This window comes from Eumetopias jubatus, unplaced genomic scaffold (genome assembly GCF_037043125.1).
Source record: "Eumetopias jubatus isolate StellerSeaLion01/CBP00866 unplaced genomic scaffold, mEumJub1_p1.0 scaffold_3, whole genome shotgun sequence".
Taxonomy (NCBI): domain Eukaryota; kingdom Metazoa; phylum Chordata; class Mammalia; order Carnivora; family Otariidae; genus Eumetopias; species Eumetopias jubatus.
In genome coordinates this window covers 93,224,190-93,252,068 of record NW_028274809.1, presented here as the reverse complement: position 1 = coordinate 93,252,068, position 27,879 = coordinate 93,224,190, and the positions used below count along the sequence as shown (strand labels likewise).

General features: G+C 38.5%; 2 protein-coding genes across 3 annotated transcripts in view; both read right to left on the bottom strand.

Annotated features, from left to right (window-relative positions):
- LCT (lactase) overlaps positions 1-2,206 on the bottom strand; it is a 47,329-nt gene extending 45,123 nt beyond the window's left edge. For both annotated transcript variants that reach the window (XM_028101371.2, XM_088021733.1), the window contains exon 1: positions 1,567-2,206. In XM_028101371.2, the coding sequence (XP_027957172.1) occupies positions 1,567-2,206 (640 nt within the window). The remainder of the gene's footprint in view (positions 1-1,566) is intronic.
- Positions 2,207-6,491: 4,285 nt separating this feature from the next.
- Positions 6,492-27,879, bottom strand: part of MCM6 (minichromosome maintenance complex component 6) — a 33,291-nt gene continuing 11,903 nt past the window's right edge. The window contains exons 8-17 of the mRNA XM_028101334.1: positions 27,061-27,202; positions 21,899-22,040; positions 21,095-21,202; positions 19,921-20,076; positions 17,659-17,787; positions 15,550-15,711; positions 13,763-13,898; positions 12,844-12,999; positions 10,492-10,631; positions 6,492-6,962 (exon numbers count right to left, since the gene is read on the bottom strand). Of these exons, the coding sequence (XP_027957135.1) occupies positions 6,846-6,962; positions 10,492-10,631; positions 12,844-12,999; positions 13,763-13,898; positions 15,550-15,711; positions 17,659-17,787; positions 19,921-20,076; positions 21,095-21,202; positions 21,899-22,040; positions 27,061-27,202 (1,388 nt within the window). The 3' untranslated portion in view covers positions 6,492-6,845. The remainder of the gene's footprint in view (positions 6,963-10,491; positions 10,632-12,843; positions 13,000-13,762; positions 13,899-15,549; positions 15,712-17,658; positions 17,788-19,920; positions 20,077-21,094; positions 21,203-21,898; positions 22,041-27,060; positions 27,203-27,879) is intronic.

The window sequence follows — 27,879 nt, the reverse complement described above, 5'->3', positions numbered from 1 at the left end:
CTCATGCTGTGTTTTTCTCTCTCTCAAATAAATAAAATCTTTTTAAAAAAACTGTTGGTATACACTATTAAAACTTTTCTGGAATATAATTTAGCAACATGCTTTAAAGTCTTAAAGAATGCATTTTTTTGACCTAGTAATTTCAATTCCAAGAATCAGAAAGAATTCATCAGAAGGTAGGCAAAGGTTTATATATAGGAACATTCATTGCAGTGTAATTCATAATGGTGAAAATTAAATAAACTTATGTATAAAGTAATATATATGGGGCACCTGGGTGTCTCATTTGGTTAAGCCTCTGCCTTTGGCTTAGGTCATGATCCTGGAGCCCTGGGATGGAGCCATTGGTTTCCCCATGAGCAGGGAGTCTGCTTCTCCCTCTGACCTTCCCCCCTCTCATTCTCTCTCAAATAAATAAATAAATAAAATCTTTAAATAAATAAATATTTCTCTCATTTATATATATTATTTTATTTATATTTTAAAGGATTTTATTTATTTCTCTGAGAGCAAGAGATAGAGATAGCCAGAGAGAGCACAAGCAGAGAGGAGAGGGAGAAGCAGGCTCCCCAATGAGCAGGGAGGCCGACTCGGGGCTCGATCCCAGGACTCTGGGATCATGACCTGAGCTTAACCAACTGAGCTACCCTGGAGCCTCATGAGAGAAATATTTAAAACTCTGATCCCTTTATATGATGAGAATCTGTGAGACCATTGAAAATCATGCTCTCGGGACACCTGGGTGGCTCAGCCGGTTAAGCATCTGCCTTCAGCTCAGGTCATGATCCCGGGGTCCTGGGATGGAGTCCCACATCGGGCTCTCTCAGCGGAGAGCCTGCTTCTCCCTCTCCCTCTGCCTCTCCCCATCTGCTTGTGCTCTCTCTCTGACAAATAAATAAATAAATAAATAAATAAAATCTTTAAAAAATCATGCTCTCTTTCAATGAATTTTTAATAAAATGAGAATATACTCATAAAATATCTTACGTTTAAACAGTAGGATATATAAGTATGGCATATATGTTACATACTATGTATACAAATATACATACTGCCCAAACCTACTGAATCAGAACCTGAATCAAAATTAGCTTTGAAGCAGGAATATGGACAATTGCAATTACGCTCTTCTCACTACCTATCAGTATACCCCTATTTTATCTGTCTTCTTTGCTGGAATGAAAACTTCAGCTAGAATACATAACTTGCTTTGCAGGAGAGAAAGGGGAGACTGAGGGAGGATGGGCAATCTTGAAGCCTTGGAGAGTTGGAGGCAGGACTGGAGAAGGAAGGGCAGAAAGATACTCCGTGGCAGCACAGACTTGGGGAAGGAGTGCTGAAAAGAGATTTTCAAAGGAAATGCTTGGCACTCTGCAATATGAGCCACCTGTGCCCCTCTCCATTGGGAAGTTTTCAGTACGATGTTATTTTCTCACTAATGAATACACATGACAAGATTATTGAAGGGGAGTGGGAAGAAATGCGAAGTCCTGCTGTAAGGATGGTAGGGGAAGGTGGGTGACGAAGACGGCCAGTGGGTCAGCCCTCAGGGTGGTGTGCACTTACCTCGAGAAGCATATTTTTCATGGTAAATCTCATAGGCTTTTCTGTGGGCATCAGTGAGGGTCTGGAGACGTGAAGATCTTGATTCCTGTTGGGGAAGCTCTTTTATCACCTCCTCCAAGTCACTAAACGTGAACCAGATCTCAACCAGCTCCCCAAAGGAGTGGAAGGCGAATGTGGCATAGTCCGCAAAGAGATCAGCAAAGACTGCACTTCTCAGGATGGTGCTGGCAGGGAGGGTCCGGTGATGCAGAACGACCAGGGGCTGAAGCTTCGCCATCTTGAGGATCTCAAGGAATCGCCGGTAGCACTGCACTGTCTTGCTGTCTGGGTTCTCGGAACTTCCTGCTGGGAGAAGTTGTGCCCATGGCAGAAATACTTTATAATGGGTGATCTCACTGGCATGAACACGACTGAAGTACTCCGGCAGGGAAGAAGGCAGTGGTTGTTGACAAACATAAACGCTTTTGTCCTCTGCTACAAAGTTAGAACCCTGGGTTCCCGGTGGACCACCCAGGTTGTACATCAGGTCATTGGTGAGAGGACCAGCAGCTGAAATGAAGTTTGTATCAGATTCCCAATCTAACCCCCAGGATGAAAAGCTTAGGAGGACAATAAACACTGAATTCCAAGCCAGCTCCATTTTCAAGGACCTGTTAGGAAGTATGTGGAATCCTTACTTTTATAACAATAGCTAGGTTGTAAAATGCTAAGGGATTATTAACACTTAATATTTAACTGGGTTATCTATGGCAATGAAATCAGTGCACGGCTTACCAGCGTAATATCAAAAATTTAAAGACCATAGAGATAACACAAAAACCTCAAACATCTCACACAATTTAAGCAGATGAGCCTGGAAAATGTATGAAGGGGAAAAGTAGTCCACGTTTTTCCCTGAATTTTGAATTATTTTAAAATTTGTTTACATAATAGGACAAAGGTGAGTCCTTTGTCAAGTCTTTCTCCCCCCTGAAAAATATGTAAGTAGGGGCGCCTGGGTGGCTCAGTTGGTCAAGTGTTGGACTCTTGGTTTTGGCTCAGGTCATGATCTCGGGGTCCTGGGATCGAGCCCTCCAACAGGCTCTGCACTCATCACGGAGTCCGCTTGAGATTCTCTCCCTCTCCCTCCGCCCTTCCCCCTGCTCTCTCTAAAATAAATACAGAAAATCTTTTTAAAAATTATAAAACATAAAGAAATATATATAAGTAAATGATGAACACATTGTGTAAAAGATTCAAATATAGAAACATACATGAAAAACCTGCAAATTCCCCTTCCCCAGGCCCCCTTGCCTTCCTCAGGTAAGCACTCTCAACACTGTGCTTCCTTCCAGTTTTCTTTCTTTCTGTGGTTTAATGATTATTCAGGAGTCAAAATGCTTGGGTTTAAATCTTACCTGGTGAAAGTTAATTTCTCCGTGCCTCTGTTTCCTCATTGGTAACAATGGTGAATAGATAAGTTGTGAGAATGAAATGAGATCATTCTTTAGCATGTTTAGAACAATGCAACTCAATGAAAACTATTACGAAATATATACAAATGCAAACATATGTAAATGTATAACATTTTAAACATATAATTTAACATATATGGGATTATGCCTTATGTATTGTTCCTCAGGTTTCTTTTTTTCCACTTAACAGCTCCTGGAACTCTGTCTATATCAGAATATATAGAACCACTTATTTTTAACAGATGCATAGCATTCCACATAAGGGTGTACCCTAATTGAATCTCTAGCATATAGAACACTGGTTGATTCCTAATTTTAATGTGTTGCAAATGAATATCTATATCTATACATCTTTGTCTAGATGTATGACCATTTCTTTAAGACAGAGTCTTAGAAATTAAGTTCTAGACTCAATGTTATACACATTAGAATTTTGATTGAAATCCAAATAGTCTTCCAAAACAGGCTTCTTCAAATTTAAATCCTACCTAACGTTAGAAGGATGCCTAAATCTCTACTTTGCTAACACCTGTTATAAAACTTCACATTTTTCACACTTTGAAAGATGAAAATATTATCTCCTTACTGATTTCTCATTTTTCTGCTTAGAGGGGATAGCTAGCTTCATGTTATACCATATATGCGTGGGTTTATTTCTGGGCTATTTTGTTCCGTTCACCTATGTGTCTGTTTTTAGGCCAATATCATACTATTTTGATTATGGGGTCATGAATTTGAGCCCCATGTTAGGTTTAGAGATTACTTAAATCAATAAAAAAAAATAAGTTCCCTCTTTGAACTGCTTTTGCTGCATTCCATAAATTTTTGTATGTTGTATTTCCATTTTCATTTGTCTCAGGTATTTTTATTTCTTCTTTGAAATTGGTTGTTTGGTAGCATGTTTAATCTCCACATACTTGTTGATTTTCTAGTTTTTTTTTTTTTTTTTTTTTTAAGGTTTTACTTGAGAGAGAGAGAGACATTGAGAGCAAGTGGGAGGAGGGGCAGAGGGAGCAGCAGATTCCCTGTGGAACAGGGAGCCCGGGACTCAATCCCAGGACCCTGGGATCACAACCTGAGCTGAAGGCAGATGCTTAACAGACTGAGCCACCCAGGTGCCCCCATTTTCCTCTGTAACTGATTTCTAGTTTCACACTAGATTATGGTCAGAAAAGATGCTTAATGATTTCAATCTTCTTCAGTTTATTGACTTATTTTGTTGCATAACATGATCTGCCCTGGAGAATGTTCCCTGTGTGCTTAAGAAGGTGTGTTGTTACTTTTGGACGGACTATCCTATATATGCCCATTAAGTCCATCTGGTCTAATAGGTCATTTAAATCAATGTTTCCTTATTAGTATTTTGTCTGGATTATCTATTCATTGATCAAAATGGGTACTGAAGTCTCCCACTATTATTGTATTGCTACCTATTTCTCCCTTTAGGTGTGTTAATACTTGCTTTATATATTTAGGTACTCCTATGGCTATATTTGCATTTTTTTTCCATGTGTCCTAGAGGTATTTCCATTTCAAACATGTAGGTTTACTCTATTTTTGTTTGTATATCCTACAGTACAGTTGTACCACAATTTATGTAGTCATTTCTTTACTGATGGATACCTGTGGGGATTTTGTTGGAAATACATTGTAGATCAATTAAAACATTCAAGTCTTCCCATTCAGAAACATGTTACATCTATCCATTTACTAAACACGTGTCTAATTTCTCCATAAGGATCTTATACATGCTCCATCATCCATTAGCCACTTCACCTCCTTGACAAGTAACTTGTACAGGAGAAAGGTGTGTGGAAATATAAGCACACTTACTCAGACATGCAAAAACTGGGGCTTTATTTATAGTAATGACCTCACCTTGCTCTGGAAGCCCCCACTCTAATGGCAAAATTGGGAAGAGTATTCACCAAAAAACTCATCTTTCCTATGCTTCAAATTTCCCTTTAGGTAAATATTTGATCAAATTAAAGTTCAAATTTGTCAGGCTGTTTCTTTCAGGACCTCCCCATCTCATTTCATCATGTTGGAAGTCAGTGCAGAGAGGGGCTCTTTCTTGCTGTCCCGAGTTTTCACTAGCCTGTTACTGAATATCCTGCCTGTTATTTGTGCCTTATGCTAGCATCTCCTAACTGCCTCAACAGGAAGTTTGGTATCTTAAACCCTGGTTTCCTCTTCCCAACAGCTTCTACCTTCATTAATTAGGAACATACCTTTGACAGAGGAGTTTTTAATCTGTATCTGCTAACTGTGCAATTTCTCTATCCATTCCCAAGTCCTCCTCACCCTACTGTTTTCAAGCCATTGGAGAGTGAACTCATATACAACATATAAACATTCCCTAACTGGTCCTGCAGGGCCCCAAATGCCATCTGTTGTTAAAAGGTGCAACAATGAGAACTGCTACATCATGAACATACTAATGAAAAAAGTACAATAAACGTTTAATTTTTATAAACTGTCTGAAAAAATAAAACACAGAACTGGACTAAACCTTGGAAAGTAATCTCCAAAGCCCCTTATCCGTCATACTAATTCTAAGGACTCCTCACAGGAACCTAATCTTAAGAGGCTTATAATGGTATACACTTCCACCCACCTACCGACTAAACAAAAAGGGAAAGACTCATGTTTGTGAGTACAGCTGCCCCCCACCCCAAATAATTTAAGTTTGAACTGTGTGGGTCCATTTTTTTTTTTAAGGTTTTATTTATTTATTTATTTGACAGAGCAAGACACAGCGAGACAGGGAACACAAGGAGGGGGAGTGGGAGAGGGAGAAGCAGGCTTCCTGCAGAGCAGGGAGCCCGATGTGGGGCTCGATCCCAGGACCCTGGGATCACGACCTGAGCTGAAGGCAGAAGCTTAATGACTTGAGCCACCCAGGCGCCCCTGTGTGGGTCCATTTATACATGGATTTTTTCCAATAAATATATTGGAAAATTTTTTAGAGATTTGCAACAATTTGAAAAAACTTGTAGACAAGACTTATAGCCTGGAAATACTGAAAAAATTAAGAAAAAGTATTACTTTAAGAATACAATATGGGTGCCCGGGTGGCTCAGTTGTTAAGCGTCTGCCTTCAGCTCAGGTCATGATCCCAGGGTCCTGGGATCGAGCCCCGCATCGGGCTCCCTGCTCAGCGGGGAGCCCACTTCTCCCTCTCCCACTCCCCCTGTTTGTGTTCCCTCTCTCGCTGTGTCTCTGCCAAATAAATAAAATCTTAAAAAAATACAATATATAATACATATAACATACAAAATATGTGTTAATCAACTCTTTATATTATCAGTAAGGCTTCCAGTCAACAGTAGGCCATTAGTTAAGTTTTTGGGAAGTCAAAATTAATACACAGATTTTTGACTGGGGGATCTGGTGCCCCGAACCTCCATGTTATTCAAGGGTCAACTGCGCAGTAATTAGAGAAGGGAGGAAATAAATCCAATAGACAAATGAAGAACACATTATTTTATTTTGATGAAGAAAAGCAGTCGTTGGCTATTATAAAAAGTTATTCACATACCATAAAAGAACTGCACCTTTTCCTATATATGTGAAAACAAGGTCTTGGTTACAGAGACCAAACACTGGGTTCCAACTTCATCTAGACTAGAAACATAGCTTATGTTAATACAAAAGTGTATTACAGGAATGTGACATACAGGACACCAACTAGGTTCTTATTCCTCAAAATAAATTTTCCTGAAGCCTTGCTCCCAGAAACATTTCTCTTGCTAGTAGAGCTACATCCGGACTCCAGGCCAGGACGCAGGGGCCAGAGTCTCTCAGTTAGTTACTTTCAGTATCTCAATCTTCCAGCAAGTAATTAGGGTTAACTACCAAGTAGGGGTCTTCTTCATAGCTCTCACTTCCTTCTGTGGAGCCTTTCAATCCAGCTTGGGTGAGCTCAATTAGAACATGATCCTGTGAACACAAACATTTGTCCTCAAGTCTCCAGCGGTATTGTAAAAATGCCCCCATCCATAGAACTTGACCCTCTGAGTGTGTGCTATTAGCATTCTCTTCCATTTCCCCTTCAGAAGGACTTAGACAAAGGACTATCCCTTAAAATCTTTACCAAGGTTCTGTTAAACTCCTTTCCCACTAGGATACAGACCTTTTCATACCATACACCTCTTGAAAAATTACAAAATACATAGATGAGCTCAACAACATTGTGATTTCAGTAAGGTTTTCTGGCATACTACAGCCTATAAATATAATTTCAAAAAAGATAAGATGGGGTGCCTGGGTGGTTCAGTCAGTTAAATGTCTGCCTTCAGCTCAGGTCATGATCCCAGGGTCCTGGGATAGAGCCCCACATCGGGCTCCTTGCTCAGCGGGGAGCCTGCTTCTCCCTCTCCCTCTGCTTCTCCCCCTGCTTGTGCTCTGTCAAATAAATAAACAAAATCTTAAAAAAAAAATATGATGCATGAATTTTAAGATTATGCAACTGTGTAAAATTGAATGATAAATATGCTTATCATTCTGTTAATCGCTGATAAAAGTGTTCTACTTTCACTTATGTTAATTTCTTTTTTTTTTTTTAAGATTTTATTTATTTATTTATTTGAGAGAGAGAATGAGATAGAGAGAAAGCACAAGAGGGGGGAGTCAGAGGGAGAAGCAGACTCCCCGCTGAGCAGGGAACCCGACGCAGGACTCGATCCCAGGACTCCAGGATCATGACCTGAGCCGAAGGCAGTTGCTTAACCAACTGAGCCACCCAGGCTCCCCTATGTTAATTTCTAATTACTGGTCACTAAACTCTTTCATATACCATCCATTCATAATTCAGTTAGAAGTAGAATCTAAAGATAATCAACATGGAAAAATTTTCACTCTTGAGCTATGAGCTAATAAAAAAAGGTAGAGCATGCCACATGTACCTGTAATTCATTCTAAAATAACCAAACAAATGAAGGGCACCTGGGTGGTTCAGTTGCTTAGGCATCCGACTCTTAATTTCAGCTTAGGTCATGATGTTAGAGTTGTGACATCAAACCCCCGCATCAGGCATGGAGTCTGTTTAAGATTCTCACTCTCCTTCTCCCTTTGCCCCCCCCTCCGCCCCCCAGGGCATGTGTGTTCTTTAAAAAAACAAGACTAACCCACAAAGGAAAGGGACTTCCAGCCAAGCTCATAGAGTACTCAGGAAACAGTGATTTGACCCAAAGAAGGCAGAAATGTGCCAAAGTATGAGCACCATTGTCACTAAGAGGGACTGAACACTTTCAAGAGCTCACTTTATGTCCTAACACACCCTCACAGGGAGAACACCTTATAAGTACAGTATAATTTCTCTATTCTTTTGTAGTGAGCTAGCTCAGGCGGTGGAAACTTAAAAAGGCAGCCCCAGTTCAGATCAGCTAATATCACCAGGTGTCCCAATGTGGATTTCCTGTGTGGGTCATTTTATCTTACACTGATCCCAGGAGACACTAGGGAGGGAAGGACTTGGCCTGGTACAAACACATTGCCCACCACTAGAAAGACCTCTGAATGCACACCACCCCAATTCAGCTTTATCTTCATAGATATTATTTATTAAATTCCGATCTGAGTAATTGTTCTCAACACCCCCCTCCAACAGACACCACCTATAATCATACACTCACATCTACTCCCACAAGTAAATGACTTTTCAGATGATACAACACTGATATGTGACACCCATAATATTCATATAGTGGACACTATAAAGTGAACTGCAGGACGGCTAAATCGGCCATTTAAACAGAAATATTCAATCATTCAACAAATATTTGACCTCTCTATGTGCCAGGCACCACTACAGATCTTGGGGATATAGTGGTTAACAAAACAAAGTTCCTGCCCTCTTGGTGCTTGCATTCTAATGAGACAAACTGAACAATGATAAGCACTATAAAGTAACATGAAGCAGGTTAGGGAGTGATACCAAGGAGGCTCTTATTCAACAGGCCAGGCAAGAACCACCTCTTTGAGAAGGTAACATTTGAGCAGATATCAGAATGGAAGAGGGGATTTGGGTAAAGAGACAAAGGAGGAAGACACGTGAAAGGTCTTCATGTTTGGTGTATCTCAGAATAGTGACAAGGCCAGCACCACTGAGTAGCAACAGGAAGAGTCCTACGCAATGAGGTGAACAAGGGATTTGATTGTGTAAGTTTTGTAGGCTATGGTATGGAGACTAGATTTTATTGTAAACACGAGGGAAGGACTGGAAGGTAGGGCACTAAAACATTTTGACTTGTTAGAAGTTCTGTCTGGCTGCTGGACACAGAGCCAGTACAAAGGAGGACAGTTAGGAGGCTCCTGTGAAAGGACATGCATGGGAGCTTAAGATGTGAAGGTGGGGAGAACAGAACACAGAATACACATACTGAAAGCAGGGCTCACGGGGTTTGCTGCTAAAAGGAGAAGCTATGAGGGGAAATTGGAATCATGGATGAATCTAAGGTAGAAGGCTTAGAACAAGTAAGTACATGGGAACGGGGGAAGAACTGTTTTGAACACACTGAGTGTGAGATGCCTATAGTTCATGAGTAGGCAGCTGGCTAGACATCTGGAGTTTAGAGGAGAGGTGAGAGTTAAATCTGGGAGTCATCAGTAGATGAGTTTAAACTCATAGAACCCAATGAGATCACTCAGGTAATCAATGTAAATAGAAAAGAGGTCTGAGGACTGAGGACAGCACTCCTTTTAAAAAGTTACAAGACTTGAGAAAAGAGACTAAGAGGAAATAATCAGAGAGATAGAAGAGCCAGGAAAATATGGTGACTTAGAAGGAGAAATCGTGACAAATGCTACTGACAGGCTGAATACAGAGAATGACCAACTTTTGTGAGCAGGGAGGAGTATGCCTGCAATGGTCTGTAAGAGTGGGAGAAGTCACAGCACTGGGCAGTGTCAGTGTGAGGTCGGTAAGTCGTAGTAAACAACGGACCGGTCCGCTTGAGATTAGTTGTCATGAATTTAAAGTAGGACATGGCCCGTGGTGGTATGCCTTTCTCCAGATACTTTTAACTGCTTGGATGCAGGATAGTTCAAGAATTATATTTAACCAAGGCTGGGGCTTCACCAATCAAGTAAAACAGATTACAGCTTAAAGTTTAAGAAAAGAGTAATCACTGGGACAGACCATATGTAGGCTGGCTGATGTGGGAAGTGAGGATATGGGGAAGAGGAAACATAGAAAACAGGAGACAGGGGTCAGAATGCTCACAGGTTTATGGTTATGGGAGTAGAAAACAAAGGTTAAAAACACTCAGACAGTAAGACCCTAAATCCACCCTTCCAGATTTAACTTAGGTTCTGCTTGTTTCAGCAGAGGAAAGAAGTCAATTAACTGCTGTAAATTCTTTTTCACAATTCATAATTCTAAGTAGATCCCAAGAATTCAAAATAAATGAACATGAGGCATGGACTCCCTCCCCCATTAATAATCATGCAAGAGTAGTTCTGTACGTACATAGTGGGTGAGTCGATGAATGACTTTCTCTATGATTCTCTTTTTATTTATAAGTTCCTCTTCGGAATCTATTTCTGATTCGATTTCCTTCAAGTACCAGTTAACAAGCTCACTCCTCTTTAATGCTGACTCATCCTCTTCTGCAACAAAAAATACATTTCAAAAGGATTAAATTTTCCTTCTAGCAAATTGTATTGCCAATCCTCGGGGTTTGCATACACAACAAGATAATGTACAGATTAGATAACCATCAACCTGTCAGAAAGTGTATCTGCTGAAGTAAGATTTGCAGCGTTCCAGGGTAAGCCTGATATAACCTGTCCTATAACTTGTATTAAAGTATGCCTCACTTTATCCTGAGGAAAAAAAATCTAATAAATAGAGATTATAAGAAACAAGTTTCTTAAAGCTATTAAGATTTCAAAGTATGAAGGTGTTTCCTCTACCTTCTATGCTTCATCACCCATGGGAATGTTTTCCAATAGCAACTGAAAGCATAAATTAGCAACAGCAAACAAAACTTCTTAAACACAACTTTTCCTCTTTGGAACACGGAAAATTTCATGCATCTGAGATCAACCAAGAAGTGAAATAAAAAATTACCAATTTATTTCAGTAAGGTCTATCTACACTGAATGACTTTCTACTTCTTAAGAGTCCAAAGCAGAACTCTAAAGTCACAAGAAAAGTTGGAACTTGGATAATACAACTACTACAGAAAGTATAATAAAACTACTCAGTCTTGACTCTAGCTATTGCTAATAAAATACAAAATCAAAAATAAGGAAATTCTAGCTTTACTGACAATGCCTTTGAAAAGTTTTATTATGGGTGTACTGAAACTTCATTATTTAAATGTTCTTGGTAAGTGACCTTCTTGGTTTAAAGTTGTGCTCCCTTTTGGGGGGAGCCTAGGTGGCTCAGCTCATGATCCCAGGGTCCTGGGATGGATCCCACATTGGGCTTCCTGTTCACCCTCTGCCCCTCCCCCCAGCTTGTGCTCGTGCTCTCTCTCTCTCGCAAAAATAAATAAAATCTTAAAAAAAAAGAAAAAAGTTGTGGGGCACCTGGGTGGCTCAATCAGTTAAGCATCTGCCTTCGGCTCAGGTCATGATCCCAGGGTCCTGGGATCGAACCCCGCATCAAGCTCCCTGCTCAGCAGAGAGCCTGCTTCTCCCTCTCCCTCCTGCTCTGCCTACTTGTGCTCGCTATCTCTCTGTCAAATAAATAAATAAAATCTTAAAAAAAAAAAGTTGTGCTTCCTGTGCTAGACTAGAGAACAGCTGTCTACCTGAAGACTGAGAATTCTTAACTTACTTGACTGGGTGAATAGTATTTTTTTTTTTTTTTAAAGGAAGACCTAGCAGAATTTGTCTGTGGAATGCAGATAGTGTCTGGGTGCTAACCATACCTCTATTCCATTAATGGTCTGCCATGTTTAAAATTCAGTTGCATGATAAAGAGAAAAATGAAATACAATGTGAACACAAGAACATGTGAGCTCCCAAATGTTTTTCTGTGAGAAGAGGGTGGGGCTAAAACCTGTCTGTCCTAGTGGCCTCTTTACTGCCTTCTCTCCTTCCTCCCCCTGGCCTACAGTTCCAAGGAAACAGGGGAAAAACTACAGGGCTGAAATCTTTAGTAAGCTAAGACAATCTCTACCGTTCTCTTCTTCCATCACAGACAGGACACTGTGATGAGAGAATATGTCTGGAAGCCAGCATTTGGGGACTTTTAAATAAGAACTACCTGATGGTTAACCACCAAATGTGAAAGTTTAAGTTCGACCCCTTGATTTCATTTTTCCTTCTGCCTTGTGGTTAACTATAGGCATGTTAGAATAGCACAGTAAATCAGTCAAGGTAGGAAGTGTACTAGTGTCCAGATATCACACTTTAGACCTATGGAGAAATGAGGATTTTACTTCATTTTTAGTACAGAATAACCTGGGCTAATGCGGTCCTTTCAGTTCAATTACTTGGCTATGAAATATAAATAACCTAAAGTCCATCCATTTGAAGTAAAGCTATTCTAAGGAACAGTGATTTTGCATCTGCATAAACATTTGCTAAGTGCTTCTTTACATATTATCAGATCCCAACTTCTGCTTCTCAAAAACATTAAAATAGGCCACGGACATTAAACAAATGACCTTTGTCTGACAATGAACTTACGGGTAAATGTCCAGACTGTCAGCTACACTGATATCCCAAAGACTTTCTTTGCCAAAGCGAACTTGTGTAACATTTATTATCTCTTCTGACAAAACAGAATCTTTAGCAACAGAAGTGGTTTATGCAAATACAACTTACATAATGACTAAGCATGTGCGCACACTAGGTACAGCCTTACCTTCCTCCATCTTTCTGAGGTGAAGTACAATAAGGTTGGAGATTCGGCAGTACTCGGGGAAGCTCAGCCTTAAGGAGGCTTTAGGAACCAAATCTTGGTTTATGTCTTCACTGTGGCCATTGATTCCATTCACAGGAGCAGGGCTGTCAACATGACCTACGTAAAATATCAACCATCTGAATCTTGTTTTTGTGCCTCCAATACTCCCCTATCAAATGTTTGTAAGTATACTACTTCTATTTTAATACTAACTTCTAAATAAACATTTAGTTATACTCAGTATTTAGTAATTTTACAAATAAATTAGAAGCAAATTTGTAAATGCTACTAGTGAAGACAAAAACTAATTTGGAAGCGGGTGCTTGGGTGGCTCAGTTGGTTAAAGGTCTGACTCTTGATTTTGGCTCAAGTCAGGACCTCAGGTTGTGAAATGGAGCCCCACGAAGGACTCCATGTGTGGAGCCTCCCTAAGATTCTCTCTGCCTGTTGTCCCTCCTGTGTGAGTACACTCTCTCTCTCAAAACAAAAAACCCAAAAAAACCTAAAGTGGAAGGAATGGGAAGGATGGCAGATACAAAGATTTCATGATCTAAAAGTTCATTTGCAATATTATACGCACAATTTAAAAATCTGGTATTTGTCTGGAACATGTGTTTAACTCAAAAGCAAAATAATGATAAATAAGGCCGGGGAATTAGGTCCACTCTCGCCATTTTGGTATATTTTCTTTCAGTCTTTCAAGCATATATATTTTATATTAACTATTTAATTGTATTTTACTTTGTAAATAGTACAATTCAATATCCATTTTTTCCCTTTTGATATACAGACTTCAAAACTATCAACAAGTACACTTTTACCGTAACATCTCAGAGAACATTTTGGTCCCTAACTCCAGAACAGTAAACAATTGTCTCACCATTGATGCCATCTGGGCCCTCATCTACCTCCATCTGGGCCTCTTCTTCTTGATCTAGATTAACATCAGGTGTTTCTACACGGATGATTGACTTATTCAGTAGCCTGAAAGCTTCCTTCACATGTTTAGGCTGGACCTAAACCAATCAAGATGAAGAAAATCAGAAAGTCAGTGTTCTTGATATACCACACAGATTTTCTCCATACCAAATCACAGTGGCATTTTAGTTTTCTCACACACACATAGAATATGAGTTAACACCATAAATTCACCAGAATGGCTTATAAGGACCAATAATATGTAGTACTGGAAAGAATGTAAAACAACTTTCATTCACTGCTGGTGGGAATATAAATTGATACAACCACTATGGAAAAGCATTTTGGCAGTCTTTACTGAACTGAACACACCTACAACCTATGACAACAATTCCACTTCTAGGTGTATACCCAACAGAAATGTACACACACATATATATCATACAGACCAAAAGACATGTATATCCCATTAGAACCCAAACTGGAAACTTTCCAAATATCCATTAACAGAAGAGGTGAATCATTATGATATATTGACAGAATATTACAAAGCAATGAAAACAGGCAAACTATTGCTACACAAAGCCTAGATGATATCTTATAGTGTTAATGCTGTATAAAAGAAACCAGACACAAGGGGGGACATATTATATGACAACGCTTATATAAAGTAATGGTTATCCTTAAATCCTCACATATATGGTCAAATTATTTTTGACAAGGGTGTCAAGACCACTCCTTGGGGAAAGCATAGTCTCTTCAACAAATGGTACTGTGGAAACTGGGTATCTTATATAAAAGAATGAAGTTAGACCCCTGCCTTACATCATATACAAAATTACCTCAAAATAGACTGAAGATCTAAAACTATAAAACTTTTTTAAGAAAACACAGGAAAAAAGCCTCAGGACATTGGATTTGAGAATGGTGTCAAAAGCATAGGCAACAAAAGGAAAAATGACAAATGAAACAGTATACAATTCCAAAAAACTTCTGAGCATCAGGGTAATCAACAGAGTAAAAAAGGCAACCTACAGAATGGGATAAAGTATCTGCACGTTATATATCTAATAAGGGATTAATATCCAAAACATATAAATTCCCATGTTCATCACAGCATTATTCACAACAGCCAAGAGGTGGAAGTGACCCAAATGTCCACTGATGGATCAATGGGTAAATAAAATGTGGTACACAGTATCTCCCCTTACTCTCAGGGATTATGTTCCAAGACCCCCAGTGGATGCCTAAACTGCAGATAGTACTTAACCTTACATAAACTGTTTTTTCCTATTCATACATACCTATGATAAAGTTTAATTTATCAATTAGGTACAGTAAGAGCTTAACAATAACTAATAATAAAATGGAACAATTACAACAATATACTGTAATGAAAGTTACGTGAATGTGGTCTCTTTCAAAATAACTTACTATATTGTACTCATCCTTCTTGTGATGTGATGATGTAGCTTTAGGCTACTACTGACTTTCTCACAATACTTCAGGAGGATCATCTACCTCTTAATGGTAACTCACCTCTATATGTACTCTATAATCTATGACATGATTATTTCATCATATTAATCTAACTGTATTTAATAAATGTTTACCAGCAACCTTCAAGGGACAAATCCTAGCATCGTGTACCCTATGAGCACTCAATTGTCATACCAAAGATAAAAACATGCTTATAAACCAACAAATCAATTGCTCTTTCCTCCCGTTATGTTAAAGTGACTTTGATACCTCGTCACAGCAGTGCATTCGAGCCATTGCTTCAGAGAGACGGATCATACTCTCGAGTTGTCGCACTGTAATCCTCCATGAAGACTTGGTTACCCCAGAGCCATCCCTCTGGCGGAGACGTTTATACTGTTCCACAATGAAGTCCTCTGACTCTTTAGAAATCTGTTTCAGAACATCACCAAAGTCAGAGCTTTTCTACTTGATGGGAGCTGCATTAAACATTAAGTTTAAGAGCCTTCCAGGTAGAGACACTCTGGGGAACTGTAAGGGTCAAAACTCTGTAGTCAACAAAGAATTAACACTGAAATGCATTTCAAAAGAAATTAAACTGGGGTGCCTGGGTGGCTCAGTTGGTTAAGGGACTGCCTTTGGCTTAGGTCATGTTCCTAAGGTCCTGGGATCGAGCCCCACATCAGGCTCCCTGCTCAGCGGGGCGCCTGCTTCTCCCTCTCCTTCTGTTGCTCCCCCTGCCTGTGCTCTCCTGCTCTCTCTCTAATTAAATAAAATCTTAAAAAAAAACCCAACAAAAAACACTAAACTAAGGACGCCTATGAATTTCATATACTAATTTTGTCAACAGGAATACAGCAGGGTTGCAAATGCCATTTCTAAAAGACATAGAACAAGCTAAAGCAGTGGAATAGGATGTAATGCCTTTTAAACCCAAGATGCCAAAGCTCATTAAAAAAATTAATGCTCAAACTATTCTTGAAACTCAGTTAATTAACTTATGCTGTCTTAAAAGGAGAGGTCTACACACACACACACACACACACACACACACACACACACACACACCCAGCTATTTCAGTAAACCTTATTATTTGTTGAATAATAACAACAAGTGAGAATACTAAAAAGAATACTCCAAGTTTTTCAGAGCGAGGAACTCAGCCCATTAAGGAAGGCTGCCAAGGTCACAGGACAGGTACACAGTCATAGAGAACAAAAGCCTCCTTAAACATACGTGACCAATACCCCTTAGTTTTAAATGCCTCATTAAGCTTCTTTCAGGACAATGAGAATCAAATCCCAATATTATGGATAATCAGTGAAGGTGATAGATAATTAAAATCTAAGGGCAACTCCCAAAAGTTGAGCCAGACAATAGTGTAAAAACCTCACCCAGAATCAATTTTTTTTTTTGGTATTCTATTTTAGGAAAATGTTAAACAAAACAAATGGATTATGAAGTTTACTTTAAAAACAAATGTCCTGGATCCAGTACAGATTCAATTAAATGAACTACATTAATTATTGTAAAATATTAAGCCATGTTCATCACAATGACCTAAAGGAATCCAAATTTTTCCTTAAAGATTCCAGAACATTCAGTAGACTACTGATTTGAGCTCATATAATTTTAAGATTCTTAGGAATAATGGTTGAAATAAAAATATGTCCGATTTTATTTGGTTATCCAAAATTCTTCACCCATAAAAATCTTTTTATTAGTACCCAACAAGTAAAAGAAAATTATTCACATTTTTATTTTTTTATTTATTTCTTTTAAAGATTTTATTTATGTGTTCATGAGAGACAGAGAGAGAGAGAGAGAGAGAGAGAGAGAGAGAGAGAGAGAGAAGTGGAGGGAGAAGCAGGCTCCCAAGGAGCAGGGAGCCCGATATGGGACTGGATCCCAGGACCCTGGGATCATGACCTGAGCTGAAGGCAGACGCATTAACCATCTGAGCCACCCAGGCGCCCAAAATTATTCACATTTTTAGAAAATTTCCTCTTCCCAATTTTCTGAAGAAACATTGTTCTCAAAAAAGAAAACCTCAGGGCGCCTGGCTGGCTCAGTTGGTTAAGCGACTGCCTTCGGCTCAGGTCATGATCCTGGAGTTCCCTGGATCGAGTCCCACATCGGGCTCCCTGCTCAGCGGGGAGTCTGCTTCTCTCTCTGACCCTCCCCCGTCTCATGTGCTCTCTCTCTCAAATAAATAAAATCTTTAACAAAAAAAAAGAAAACCTCAGAAAAACAAAACAAAAAAAAAACCCCCCAAAAACAAAAAAAAACCCCAAACAAGTATAGGTTCAGTTAATTTCCACAGAATCCTTTTTAATGCCGTCTTCAATGCCCTATTCCAGTACAAAAGGGCAAGTTACCTTGGGTTTAAACTGTCTTGCAAAGAGAAGATACCTCCTGATATCATCAAGGGAATAGACACGATCAATGGAATCCTCAATTCTTGAATGCAAGTCTACTATACGTCTGGCAATAGCATAATCTGTAACCTAATTCAAAAGAAGAAAATCACTTTGGTCAGTCACAATAATATCCACTCCAGATTACCCCTGGCATTACAAAATTATTTATAGGTAAGAACAAGTTCTAATATGCCAATAAAAACTGTATCAATGGGTACCAAGTTTCTGAGCAAAATTTGGTAACAGTTTCATGTAAAATCAGAAGTTTTTTTTTAAAGATTTTTATTTATTTATTTGACAGAGAGAAACACAGCGAGAGAGGGAACACAAGCAGGGGGAGTGGGAGAGGGAGAAGCAGGCTTCCCGCAGAGCAGGAAGCCCGGATGTGGGGCTTGATCCCAGGACAATGGGATCATGACCTGAGCCGAAGGCAGACGCTTAACGACTGAGCCACCCAGGCGCCCCTAAAATCAAAAGTTTAATGCATACCTTTGCCCCTAAGAATATTCCTGAAGAAATTAACGGACTTTAAGAACAACACCAGAATTAAGATTTCTAGGGTGCTCCGTATATGCCAGGCACTGTTGCCTTAAGTGTGTCTAGAAGCATTTAACTCATGCAACCCTCACAAAAATCTTATTAGGTAGGTAATATTATCCCTATTTTACAGATTAGTAAATTGAGGCCCAGAGAGGTAAAGTAGCTTTTCTGACATCACAATACATAATGGAGCCAGGATTTGAACAGAGTCCATGCTCTTAGCCACAATATTATATTGCCGCTTGTGAATATATGAAGATAATCAAAGAATTGTTATTCACATTGAAAAAAAAGATGCCTAGGTGGCTCAGTCAGTTAAGTGGCTGCCTGCCGCTCCTCCCTGCATAGGCTCTCTTTCTGACAAATAAATGAATAAAATCTTAAAAAAAAAACACACACACTAAAAATAAACAATTTTCTCTCCTATAGTACAAAAAAACCATAGATATATAGAGAAATGTTAATATGTGAATAAAGGGTACAGGGGTGCTACATGCACTATTCTATTTCTTGCAACTTTTCTTGCATTCTATTTCTTGCAACTTTTCTGTCAGTTTGAAATTATTTCCAATTAAAAAGTTTAAAAACTAAATTAAAGAATCACACACAGGGGCACCTGGGTGGCTCAGTCGGTTAAATGGCTGCCTTCGGCTCAAGTCATGATCCCATAGTCCTGGGATCAAGCCCCACATAGGGCTCTCTGCTCAGCAGGGAGCCTGCTTCTCCCTCTCCCTCTGCCTACCACTCTGCCTATTTGTGCTCTGTCAAATAAATAAATAAATAAAATCTTTAAAGCATCACACACAAACACAAATACATGAAAATCAGACAACTCCCAGCTATGAGGATGGAGATAGGGAAGGGGGAAGGCTGGGTTAAATATTTATATGGATTTCTGAAGGGAAAAAACACAACATAAAAAACTAAAAATCTCCAAACATTCACATAATGGAAGGCAGCTTTTATTTAGATAATAAAGTTTCGCTATAAGCAAGAGGTAATCGTTTTGTCTAATGTAATGTAGGACTTTCATGCTCAGCAATTAACAGTATAGCCTAGAATGTTAGCTTCCATATAGTGTCATTTTGTACTTCTGTGCACATCTGAGCTGTGCAATGTGGCTGAATATTTAAGTCTAGGTATAAATAACTTTAATAACATGTTAGAATCCAAGTAAATCTACAAGTTTATAGTTAACCTTAGAACTGTTATATGATTAGGAAAAAGTGTGATATACATTCAACAACTGGATGGGAAGATATAGGAAGATAAATGACTCATGATTTGGTGGAAAAAAACCAATTTTTTCCAAGTTTACTAAAAAACAAACAAAAAACAACACCCAACAACAAAAAAAAATTCCTGTAAAAATCTTTAATAAGAGTATGGCTGGGAGTTAACCATAATGTTTCCTTTTATCTCTTCAGAATTAAGAAAACAGTAACAAAAACAACAAAAAACTCAATATTCCTCAGCACAATTAAGTGGAACCGGCAATTAAAGTGACTTTATTTTGATTTTCTTAATAAACCTTTTGCTCCATCTTATGACATTCTGAGAGAAATGAAAGTGCGAACACATGCACCAGCCATTCAAGAGTATATCCTACGTTCTTGTCTCCTTCAGTTACTCAAACTGGAAATAACAAAGGAAGCCAAATGTGACAGTTCACACAGTTACCTCATTACATTCATCCACAAGTATAAAGAAGAGATCAAATCGGGACATGATGGGAGCTGACAAATTTATATTTTGTTTCAAAGATTTTGATCTGTCATAGTGTCCACTGATTGGGTTTGCTGCTGCCAAAATGGACGTCCTGGCATTCAGAGTAGCCTGACCATAAAAGAAATCATTGTTACAGGTTTAAAAAGACATCTGGAATGGTCAATAAACATAGGACAAAATGCTCACTCTTACTCATAATTAACTAAATGCAAACCAAAATATTAAGGCATCATTTTTCACCTACTGAATCATCAAAATTAAAGTCTGGTAATGTATAGCAAACAGGCACTCCCATATTAATGGTGGGGTATGACACACATTTTTTAAGTCAGCAATTTGTTAGGAATTTATCTTGCAGGTAGGTACAGGAAGATGCATGTTCAAGGATATTTACTACAATATGGCTTGTAATCAAAAGGCTGAAAATGACCAAATGTCACTCTATGGGAGTCTAATGAGCCAAACTGAGGGACACAAGACTTGAAAACCATGTGGTAAAATAAATACTAAAATGGATCTAATGTGTGCTGGTATAGAAAGATTCCCAAAACAAAATTATGAAGTTAAATGAGAAAAGAACTAACTTATATGTATTGTGCTTACTTATATATGAAAAATTTCTAAAAGGGCCATAACTTCTGAACACCTATTGGTGATAGGAGTTGCAGGGGAAGATTTCACCTTTTAATTTATATTTTATTCTACTGCTTAAATTTTCCTTACCTATTTGAATGCGTTACTTTTATTTAAAAAGTTTGGTTTCTCTCTAATGTTGGTTACAATACTGTACTTATTATTTTCATTTAAATAATCTTTTGACTCTGATTATTTTTTGTTACAACTTGAAGCACACATTATCAAAGAATATAGAAGCTTGGTGGCAATTCTGAGAAGTGAAATGCTAAAAATTTTACCAATACTTTCTCTATTTTCTGTCAGAGCAATACATTTTCTAAGTACCCTAGAAAGCGCCTATAATTTGGATTAATAATGCTCAGGGCTATGTTTCCCACTTTAATGATCAGCATTTCATGTTGAAATAATGCATTTTATCCAACGTCTCTAGAGCTACACTAATCTTTAAGGCTAAGGCATGATGCAGCAGAACAGAAGTGAACATACATACCTTCACTCCTGCTTTAGTGATAGAGATGGTCTGCTGTTCCATAGCCTCGTGAATAGCAACTTGATCCCGCACATCCATCTTATCAAATTCATCAATACAACATACACCCTTGTAATCAAAGTAGCATAAGAAACTGTCTTTGAGATGTCAAATGCCAAGTATAAACTCAAGTTTGCTACTACAGAGATCTTTTCATTCTCTAAATAACTCTAAGGTAGGTAACTAAGCAATCTTAATTTCCCCTACTAGATAGAGTAGGATAGTTCGACAGATTCCAGAGCTAGAAGGAACCATATATGTTGACTCATTTTAAACCAAGAGCAAGATTAAAAACATACAGTTACTGCATCCTTATTCAACATCAGAACTTTGTGTAAATCTCTAGGTCAAATATTCTTGGTCACCTTGGCATTCATTTTAGGCTGGGGTAGGTGAAGGGTAAAGTTGGAACAACATTTATAAACGTATAGCTACAGCTTATATGCCTTCACGGATCTAACAGATCTATGTCAAATACATGTAAAATGCAAGAGACATACTCATAGAGGTGTCATGGTCTGGAAAGGAACAAATGCTGGGAACCACTAGTCACAGCAAACACACGCTCAGGGCAGGCGATACATTCTAGAAAAGCTCAGAAAGCAATTAATGATGACTATCTCAAATTCTAAGTTAATAAAACTATGAGTTATTTACTAAAAATGGGTTTTTTTAAAAGGCTATCTCTTTAATAGAAATTTATAGGCCTTTTTGATACAGTAGGGGCTGTTCTGATTTCTTTAGTAAAGTATAAAATGTTCTTACATTATCAGCCAACATCAAAGCTCCAGCTTCAATGACAAATTCATGAGATTCTTCATCTCTTACAACAGCTGCTGTTAAGCCAGCAGCACTGGATGCTTTGCCACTGGTGTAGACAGCTCTGGGGCTGAACTCCTCCACGTGCCTGCTCAACATTATCATATTCATTAACACATGACTACAAAAGCATCCTTTCTAGAAATGTCAGCTGACAGGGCTTATGTCAATCAAAAATTGAAATTTCTTAAAGAACATCTGAGAGAGGTATTAAACATAAGCACTTCATAAAGACACATGTCACAGACTAAACAGAAAGCCTTTTATCTCCTTTGGCCTTTTAAATCAACTTAAATCCATTCCTGTCAAATGGAAGATGAAGTTCATACATGACAAGAACATCATTTTATTTTATTTTTTATTATGTTATGTTAATCACCATACATTACATCATTAGTATTTGATGTAGTGTTCCATGATTGCTCGTGTATAACACCCAGTGCTCCATGCAGTACGTGCCCTCCTTAATACCCATCACCAGGCTAACCCATCCCTCCACCCCCTCCCCTCTAGAACCCTCAGTTTGTTTTTCAGAGTCCATAGTCTCTCATGGTCCGTCTCCCCCGACAAGAACATCATTTTAAAGAAGGGTTTAATAATTAAGTTTGGCAACAATGATCTATTAGAAGGCCTTGCACTTAAAAAACATGACAAAACTGTATCTGAGATTTATTCCAAAATAATAGGTTAGTTTAAGATCTAAACATTAATAATATGCCATAGCAACAGAATAAAGGATAAGAACCATCTAGATAGATGTAGAAAAAGCATGTGACAAAATCCAACACCCTTTTATGATAAAAAGTCAACAAACTAGAAATATAAGAGAATTGCCCACAACTTAATAAAGGCATCTATGAAATCCCACAGCTAACATCATAACTTAATGGTAATAGGCTGAATGCTTTCTCCCTAAGTTCAGGAACAAGATACAGATGTTTGCTCTTGTCATTTCTGTGCAACATTATACTGAAAAGTCTAGCCAGGGCAATTGGGGAAGAAAAACAAAAAGGCACCTATATTTAAAAGGAAGAATTGTCACTATTCCCAGATAACATGACCTTATAGTTAGAAAATCCTATGGAATCCACTAAAACAGAATAAATGAGTGATTGCAAGGTTGCAAGGTAAAAGATCAACAATCTATTATATTTCTATACACCTGCAATGAACAAGTCAAAAATGAAAATAAGAAAACAGTTCTATTTACAATAGCATGAAAAAGAATAAAACACTTATGAACAAATTTAAGAAGCACAAGCTTATACTGTGAAAACTACAAAACTGTTGAAAAAAATTAAAAACCTAAATAAATGCAAAGATATCCCATGTTCATGGATCAGAAGATTTAAAATTGTTAAAAAGATAATATACCTCAAATTGATCTACACATTAATGCAATCTCTATCAGCATCACAACTCGCTTCTTTGTAGAAACTGACAAAACAGATCCTAAAATTCATGTAGGGGACACCTGGGTGTCTCAGCTGGTTGGGTGTCTGATTCTTGATTTCAGCTTGGATCATGATCTCATGGTTGTGAGATCGAGCCCCACATTGGGCTCCACTCTGGATGTGAAGCCTGCTTGGGATTCTCTTTCTCCCTCTCCCTCTGCTCCTCCCCCTGCCACTCAAGTGTGCTCTCTCTAAAATAAACTAAAAAATAAAAAATAAAATAATAAAATTCATGTGAAAACTCAAGGTACCCAGAATAGCCAAAACAATCTGGAAAAAGAAGAGTCGGATGACTCACATTTCTGATTTTAAAACTTACTACAAAACTATAATAATCAAGATAGTGTGGTATTGGCCTAAGGACAGACATCGAGATTATGAAATATAACTGAGAGTCCAGAAATAAACCCTGACACTTACAGTCAACTGATTTTCAACAAAGGTGCCAAAAACAATTCAACAGGCTGAAAGAATAGTCTTGGCATTCAAATAACTGGATATCCACAGGCAGAAGAATAAAGTTGGACCCCTACCTCATACTATGTAAAAAATTAACTCAAAATGGATCAAGGACCTTATTTATTTATTTATTTGAGAGAGAGACAGAGAGAGAGAGAGAGAGAGAAAACACTAGTGGGGGGAGGAGAAGAGGGAGAGGGAGAAGCAGACTCCCCGCTGAGCACAGAGCCCGATGTGGGGCTGGATCCCAGGACTCCAGGATCATGACCTGAGACAAATGCAGATGCTTAACCAACTGAGCCACCCAGGCGCCCCAAGGACCTAAATTTTAAAAGCTAAAATTAACCCAAAGAATTGCAAGAAGAGACTTGAACATATACTTGCACATCAACGTTCACAGCAGCATTATTCACAATAGCCCAAAGGTGGAAACCCAAATGTCTATCAATGGATGAACAGATAAAACAAAAGGTGGTTAAGTCCATACAATCGATTCTTATTCACTCTTTAAAAGAAAGGAATTCTAAGATATTCTACAACATGGATGACCCCTCAGTATTATGCTAAGTAAAATAAACCAGTCACAAAAGGACAAATACTGTATGATTCCATGTATATGAGCAACCTAGAATAATCAAATTTAGAGACAGAAAGTAGGATGGTGGTTGCTAGGGGCTGGGACAGGGGTAAATGTGAAGTTACTGTTTTATGCAGAGACTTTCAGTTTGGGAGATGAAGGAGTTCTGAAGATGGATGGTGGTGATGACTGCACAATTTGAATGTACTTAATGTCACTGAAATGTACATATAAAAATGTTTAAAATGGTAAATGTGATGTGTATTTTACAATTAAAAAAAATGGTGAAAACTTATATGCTAATGTTCATAGCAGCATTGCTTAAAAAAGCCAAAGTAAAAACAATCCAAATGCCCATTAACTGATAAATAGACAATTAAATGTGGTAAATACATATGACAGAATATTAGGTAATAAAAGGATATGAAGTACTGGCATGCTCCAACATGGCTGAACCTTGAACACATTATGCTAAGTAGAAGCCAGTCACAATGAATCACATAGTATATGATTCCATTTACAGGAAATGTCCAGATAGAGACTCAAACATGGATTAGTGTTTGCCTATGGCCAGTGGGGAGAATAAAGACTGCTAGTGGGTACGGGATTTCTTTTTGGGTAATGAAAATGTTGTAAACTTAGTTTGGTGATGGTCATACAACACTGTGAATATACTAAAACCACTGAACTGTATACTTTGAAAAGGTGAATTTTATGATATGGAAATTATATTGCAATAAAGATGCTAAAAGATATAAATAGAATAAAAGGCTATTTCTAAGAATTGTGTACAATTCTGTAACCAACAGCAACACTGTGGCACATCTTTTTGTGGTGGTGGAGGGAAGGTGGGAACAGAGGAAGTGAAGAAAGAAGAATCCCCCCCCTCCTTTTTAAAGATTTTATTTATTTGACATACAGAGAAAGAAAGAACGCAAACATAAGCAGGGGGAGCAGCAAAGGGAGAGGCAGGCTCCCTGCTGGGCAGGACCCTGGGATCATGACCTGAACCGAAGGCAGACACGTAACAGACTGAGCCACCCAGGCACCCCAGACGAATTCCTTTCAACCCAGGACTATTTTCAAATCTAAAGCCTAGTCCTTGATATATGTGAAGGAAATAATATTTACTTATAAAATTCCAAACTAAAAATGTTCTCTGTTCTAGAACAGTGCCATTTTACAAATTTCCCAAATAAAGGGAAAGCAGCTTGATACGATATGAAGAGCACAAGCTTCACAGTCAGATACATCCGAATTCTAATATTCATGATTCAGCAGTCACTTGTTAGCTATGAGAAGTTGGGTAATTTACTAAGTTTCAGAGAAGTTTTGTTTGCCTCCCCACAAAAAGATGATTATTTTACATGCCTGTCTGGGTGCTGCTAGGACAAGATGCATATACATATACAGCACCAAGAACACAGCAGGTGTTTCAAAACTGGTTGCTATTATTTTGACCTCAAAGTTTCTTAAAAGTTTGAAAGTAAGCAAGTATTTGCTATAGCTTCTAAAAATAAGTAAAACTGCTAAAATAGTACACATGCTGATAAGGTTAGCATAACGTGTCTCATCCTTATTGCACTGCTATTGGAAAGCAGTGTCCTAGTTAAAAACCTTAAAAATGGGGGCGCCTGGGTGGCTCAGTCGTTAGGCGTCTGCCTTCGGCTCAGGTCATGATCTCAGGGTCCTGGGATCGAGCCCCGCATCGGGCTCCCTGCTCCACAGGAAGCCTGCTTCTCCCTCTCCCACTCCCCCTGCTTGTGTTCCCTCTCTTGCTGTGTCTCTCTCTGTCAAATAAATAAAATCTTAAAAAAAAACAAAAAACAAAAAACAAAAAAACCTTAAAAATGTTTGTATCCTTAGTCTCAGCAATCCCATGCTTAGGGATTTTCCCAAAGGAAACAAAACAAAATATTTATACAAATCATTATGTTCACTGTATCGATTCCATAATCATTAAAATAAATGAAGACAGGCTAGGAAAATAATTTTTAAGTTATAGTACACCAGTAAAAAATGGTGAAAATAAACATGGAAAAATATTTAGGGCAAATTAAAATTAAAAATTGCTATGCTGGGGCACCTGGGTGGCTCAGTCGTTAAGCAGAGCCTTCGGCTCACATCATGATCCCAGGGCCTGGGATCGAGCCCCGCCATTGGGCTCCCTGCTCCATGGGAAGCCTGCTTCTCCCTCTCCCACTCCCCCTGCTTGTGTTCCCTCCCTCGCTGTGTCTCTCTCTGTCAAATAAATAAATGAAATCTTAAAAAAAAAAACCAACAAAACAGCTATGCTATGATTTATAACCATGAAAATACATATTCATATATCCAAAGACTTATAAAAAGATTATACAAAGACATTATACAAGGATTAAAAGAATTCTAAATGGGATTGAGATTATAGGCAATTTTTCCCTGTTCTAAAAAATTGTAAAATGTTGTCACATTCTGTTAAACAAATTAAGGTGATTTAATCTAAGCAAGTTATATTTTCAACAGTCACAATCTATGCTCCTGCTTTAGTAAAGGCACACTGACTGCATTCTTGACAGCACAGAAACCCTGGAACTATACACACTGTTTTTTCCAATGTACTACCTCAGGCAAACACTTACTTGAGAAACTGGCTCTTAGCTGTACTTGGGTCACCAACAATGCAAACATTTATGTCCCCTCGAAGAGAGGTTCCTTCCCCTGTTGTCTTTGGAACACCACCAAAGAGCATCAGCAAGACACCCCGTTTTACTTCATCATTGCCTAAAAAGAAAACACAAGGTATTTTTCAGTATGAGGTTAAACAATTTCACAAGAAACTACAAGGCATGTTTACTAATCAAGAGCCAGGAGAGCTGAAGTGAAGTGTAAGACTGAATAAAAATATCTGGCCTCTAATCTTGGTTCTTTGTGAACTTAAAGCCACCTAACCACTGTCCCAATGTTCTCACCTATACCACAGATGTCACAAATGGTGATGCTCACCATCCTAAGAGCTTTTCCTTCAAGTTCTACTTCCTCATAAAGCCTTTTCTGATGTAGTACTTCTCAAAATAACTCTATAAATAAACTATGTCCAGCACAGCACACTGCACTTACTAGTTCTAACAGCAGATCTTGCTGTTGTATCGAGAGTTTGAGGAAACAGTCCATGATTTACTTCTTTTGTATCACCAATAGTGAATAGTGCTAAATACAAAAACACTCTAAATGAACTGCTATGGATTAGATAAGATGCTGAATGTGATTTATGGCTGCTTCTACAAGCTTTTTATGAATCCAATATAAGAAGGAAATGTACAGTAAAAAAACTGGATCTTTAAAAATGTGCAGTCTGGGGCGCCTGGGTGGCTCAGTTGTTAAGCGTCTGCCTTCGGCTCAGGTCATGATCCCAGGATCCTGGGATCGAGCCCTGCATCGGGCTCCCTGCTCTGTGGGAA